Source organism: Bactrocera latifrons, unplaced genomic scaffold, assembly GCF_001853355.1.
Source record: "Bactrocera latifrons isolate USDA-ARS-PBARC rearing strain unplaced genomic scaffold, ASM185335v1 scaffold_1535, whole genome shotgun sequence".
Lineage (NCBI taxonomy): Eukaryota > Metazoa > Arthropoda > Insecta > Diptera > Tephritidae > Bactrocera > Bactrocera latifrons.
In genome coordinates, this window is record NW_017535003.1 from 6,877 (window position 1) to 12,424 (window position 5,548).

The 5,548-nt window shown below is 38.0% G+C and overlaps 1 protein-coding gene across 1 annotated transcript; it reads left to right on the top strand.

Annotated features, from left to right (window-relative positions):
• The first annotated feature begins 3,436 nt into the window (after window positions 1–3,436).
• LOC108966005 lies at window positions 3,437–4,627 on the top strand. The gene has a single exon (XM_018928703.1). The coding sequence runs from the start codon at window positions 3,437–3,439 to the stop codon at window positions 4,625–4,627; it is 1,191 nt and encodes a 396-aa protein (XP_018784248.1).
• The last annotated feature ends 921 nt before the right edge of the window (window positions 4,628–5,548 follow it).

The window sequence follows — 5,548 nt, forward strand, 5'->3', positions numbered from 1 at the left end:
GCTCTCCGTTTTTGAGGATTGGGCATAGCACACTTAAGTTCCAGTCGTTGGGCATGCTTTCGTCCGACCATATTTTACAAAGAAGCTAATGAATGCTCCTTATCAATTCTTCGCCGCCGTGTTTGAATAGCTCGGCCGGCAATCCATCGGCCCCCGTCGCTTTGTTGTTCTTCAGGCGGTTAATTGCTATTCGAACTTCTTCCTGGTCGGGCAATGGAACGTCTGCTCCATCGTCGTCGATTGGGGCATCGGGTTCGCCTTCTCATGACGTTGTGCGATCACTGCCATTCAGCAGGCTGGAGAGGTGTTCCCTCCATAATTTAAGTWTGCTCTGGGCATCGGTGACTAGATCACCTTTGCGGATTCTACAAGAGTATGCTCCGGTCTTGAAACCTTCTGTAAGCCGCCGCATTGTTTCGTAGAATTTTCGAGCATTACCCCTGTCGGGAAGCTTATCAGCTCTTCGTACTCACGCATTTCGGCCTCTTTCTTTTTCTGTCTGCAAATGYGTCTCGCTTTCCTCATCAACTCTCGGTATCTATCCCATCCCGCACGTGTTGTGGTCGATCGTAACGTTRCGAGGTAGGCAGCCTGTTTTCTCTCCGCTGCGACACGGCATTCCTCGTCGTACCAGCTGWTCTTTTGCACTTTCTGAAAACCAATGGTTTCGGTTACAGCTGTACGTAAGGAGTTTGAAATGCCGTCMCACAGTTCCCTTATACCGAGTTGTAGACGAGTGCTCTCAGAGAGCAGGAGTGCAAGCCGAGTGGAAAATCATTCGGCTGTCTGTTGTGATTGCAGCTTCTCGACGTCGAACCTTCCTTGTGTTTGTTTTCGTGCGTTTTTTGCGCACGCACATCTAAAACACTGGAGATTTGTCTTCCGTCTATCACAACATGATCGATCTGGTTGGTGATTTTTCGATCCGGAGACAGCCAGGTAACTTGATGAATCTTCTTATGCTGGAATCTAGTACTACAGATAACCATATTTCGGGCCTCGGCGAAGTCTACCATCAGTCTCAACCCATTTGGGGATGTTTCACTCATAAAAGGCATCTTTGGTCACATCGTCCTTCTCATCCGTCGGGGCGTGGGCACAAATCAGTGATATGTTGAAGAACCTTGCTTTGGTGCGGATTGTGGCTAGACGTTCGTTCACCGGGGTGAATGATAGTACTCGGCGACGGAGTGTCTCTCCCACCACGAATCCCACATCAAACTTGCGCTCCTTTATATGGCCACTGTAGTAAATGCCACAAGGACCTACTCGTCTCTGTCCTTGTCTCGTCCATCGCATTTCTTTAACGGCGGTGATGTCAGCCTTTATTTTTACGAGGACATCAACCAGCTGGGCAGCGGCACCTTCTCAATTAAGGGACCGGACATTCCATGTGCATGCCCTCAATTCGTAGTCCTTATTTCGTTTGCCATGGTCGTCATCAAAAGTGGGGTCTCTTATCCGAGGCTGTGGTTGCGTTGTCATTGGGTTGGTTTTTTTAAGTGGCGGGTCCCAAACCCAGCGCACAACCCTATGCATACATACATATATACTTAAATAAAAGACCATCCTAAGAAAAATTAAAAATAATAAGTTAAAAAGCTTTCAAATAGAAGTAGGATTACTTCACGCGTACAAAACGTCAAAATGTGTACTAATACGTTTACCTGTACACAATTTTGAAAACGGTTTCGCGATGATTTAGTGATTAAATATGTATAGTACATATGTGTGGAAATTAATAAACGGAAAATGTGCTAAACACTAATCTGTACATTTTCTAACCACATTATTTCTGCCATACTCGTACAACGTAAAGAACACACGGTTCTTAGTGAAACGCATTTACATACGTACATACATACGTGTGAAACCTGCAGATTTCATAAACCTAAAGTGTATTATATAAACAAAAAAACAATTTTTTTAAGATATAACTTAACCTACAATTTAAACGTGTTAAAAAAGTGAGCATCATCTCGATCATTCGATTTAACGACGCGTGTGTATATGCAAAAACGAGGTACATAATACATAGCGAAGTACATAATTTGTAAAAATGAGAGCTATTGCATCATTGAGTTTAGTGCAACTAAAACGGCAGTTGTCAGAGCGGAATTGCTCAGCGTCGGGTATGAAGGCAACACTCATTAGTCGTTTGAGTGAAACGATCGGGTCGGATGAAATTGAAGTCGAAGAGGACGAAAACGAACAAATTTCAGGTGATGATAGTGAACAGTTTGATGACGGAACACAAAAATCGTTACAAAGACAAATGGATGAAATGCGCGGGATTTTAGAAAATGTGTTGTCATATATGCAAAATGATTCCCAAAATCAAAGTGTGCCAATTGAAAATACAAGCAACATTGAAAATAGAAACAATAATAAGTAAAATGAAAGGAGCAGCAAGATTGTGGCTCGATGCGACAGAAAGACTACATYCCAATTGGAACGAGCTCGCGAAAGACTTAAAAAACGAATTTGGTAATTATCCCGATGAAGCAGAAATACATTTCGAAATGCAAAGTGCTGTACGTAGACAAAATTAAAGAGTAGACGACTATTGTTTTCGTGTTCGTTCGCTTGGGCGACGGTTTAAATTGAGTGAAACAGCGATAGTTAAATACGCGAGAGAAGGACTACGAAATCGTGAACTACAAGTGGCAATAGCGGCCCAACGAATAAATACAATGAGGGAACTAAGAGAAACCTTAAACGAATATAAAAGAACATGAATTCACATAGAAGTATAACGAAAGTAGAAATAAAAGAATATGAAAATAAGAATGTAAACAAAAACGAAAATTCTAATAAGAAGCTTGAAGCAAAAAGTGTAAAGTGCTATAATTGCGATGAATTTGGATACATATCGAAAAATTGTCAAAAACCTCAACGTAAACAAAGATGTGAAAAATGTAATAAAGTGCATTCAAGGTATGATTCTCAGTGTAAACCCGAAGCTAAAATATGAAATACATTTTGTGTAAACGATGAACTTTTTAAAGTTGACGCATTATTAAACGGTYAGAAATTAAAAGCATTTATTGATACGGGTGCTCAGTGTAGCATGATTCGGAAATCGTTATGTGAGAAACTTAATTCTAAATACATAAAGTGTGATATACAAATCAGAGGACTATGTGGTGGTAGGCGACGGGCGAAAGAATCAGTGAAAACAATTTCAACAATCGATGGCATTACTATACCAGTTACCTTGTATTTGGTAGACGATCAATTATTACCTAGTGACATTTTATTAGAACAAAACAACGTTAATGAAAATTATAAACGACAATAGAAATATTTTTGCAAATAACTTAAATGTATTCGGAAAAACTAATTTGGTGAAAATGAAAATTGAATTAAATTCAAATGAAATTGTGTCTCAATCTCCATACCGTGTACCAGAATCTAAAAAACAAATTGCTCCGAAATGATAAACGATTTATTAAAAAACGATATAATACAACGTTCAGAATATGCAAGTCCAGTTGTGATTGTAAAAAAGAAAAACGGTAACGATAGATTATGCATTGATTATCGACGTTTAAACAAACTAATCATCAGAGAATTATTTCCACTTCCAAGTATTGAAGAGTGTCTTCAGAAAGCAGCGCGTTATAAATATTTCACAACGCTTGATTTGAATAGTGGGTACTATCAAATTGAAATCGAACCAGAAAGCCGTAAGTATACATCTTTTGTTACTACCGGCGGTTTATACGAATTTAAAAGAATGCCATTTGGACTGAAGAACGCTCCACTAGTATTTCAACGTTTAATGTCTAAAATTCAAGAAAAGGTAACGAAAGATAATATGATTCATTATATGGATGACATACTTATCTGCAGTAATACCTACGAAGAAATGTTTCGAAAACTTACGACAGTTTTAGAAATTTTAAAAGAAGCTATTGTACATCGTCAGGGTAGACGCAAGGAACATGTCGATGCATTAAGTCGCTGTCCAAACGAAAGTGCTAAAGAAACAGATGTAACTCTACGAGTAGATAAAGTATCGATTACGTCAGACGATTGGTTGCTTAGTATGCAGTTACAGGACAACAATATAAAACAGATCGTCGAAAAGATTAAAAACAAAGATAAACAAATTTTAAAAGAATTTTGTATTGAGAAAGATAGATTATTTAGAATCGAAAAAGAAAAGAAATTAAGGGTTGTTCCAAAAGCGTTAAGACATAAAATGTTGGAAGAATGTCACGATAAAAATGGTCACTTGGGCTTCGAAGAAACCGTTAACAAGATGAAAACGTACATATGGTTTCCACGAATGCGTAATTTCGTTAAATCATATTTAAAAGCATGTGCTGAATGCGCATATAACAAACGTCAAGGTGGTAAAATTGAAGGACAGCATCATTTCGATAACATCATACCAATACCATTTAAAACCGTTCATATGGATCATTTAGGATCATTTATCAAGAGTACAAAAAGAAACGAACACATATTAGTCATTGTTGACGCTTTTACGAAGTATACGATCATAAAAGCAGTAAAGTGTTCAGCAACGAGGCACGTATTAGAAACGTTACGAGAAGTTACCAGTTATTTTGGAGTTCCTGAAAGAATCGCCACTGATAGAGGTACAAACTACGAGTAAAAGTCCACATGAACTTTTATTTAGTTTTTCGCCAAGAGATATCCTTCAAAATAAAGTTTTGTTAGCACAACACGACAATAATCTAACAAGCGAAGAAGATTTACAAAAACTACGAGAAGCTACTTGTGAAGCTGTAAACCAGAAACGACAACAAGCTAAGAAGCGATATGATGATCATCATTCAAAACCAACAGAATTCCATGTTAATGACTTAGTGCTAGTCGAAAATGAACCTTCCAGTACTGGGACGTAGAGAAAGCTGGAGCCATGTTACAAAGGCCCCTTTATAATTAAGTAAGTGCTTGGTAAAGATCGTTATTTACTTGAAGACTTGCCAGGAGCAGACCGAACGTCACGTCACTACACTTTGATTTACGCATCCGATAAGATGAAGTCATGGTGTCAACTTCCTCCCAATTTTGAAGCCGATGATAAAAGCGACGAGCATAGCGAAGGCGCTATACATTGCCAGGATAGCCGACTGTAAGGTAACCCTATGCGAAATACTAATTCTTTCTGCGTGGCATCACCGGTACATCAAAAGCAACACCTGATTTCCAACCGCCAAAGTGAACGCAGCCTCCCGTGCGATGTAATCTATTTCTTTTAAATAAACTGTGTTACCATAATCATTACTTCTATATATATATACTTAAATAAAAGACCATCCTAAGAAAAATGAAAAATAAAAAGTTAAAAAGCTTTCACTATGGATGAAACTTTCTTTTAGTTCCACTCATTCATCAACTTTTTAAAGATCTTTCACAAAAGTGGAATTCTCAACCGTTGATCCCCCATATAGGTTATATTGAACATAAATATTTTAAATTTTCTAATAATATTTCCTTTTTGCAGATAAAGAGTTAAAAAAAATAAGTTTTAATCTCGTTTGCGCTCCTTGAAAAAAAAAGAAAAAATCTC

What these genes read in the sequence shown, in the direction of transcription:
- LOC108966005 (XM_018928703.1), top strand. Translation starts at nt 3,437, where the DNA reads ATGATAAACGATTTATTAAAAAACGATATAATACAACGTTCAGAATAT.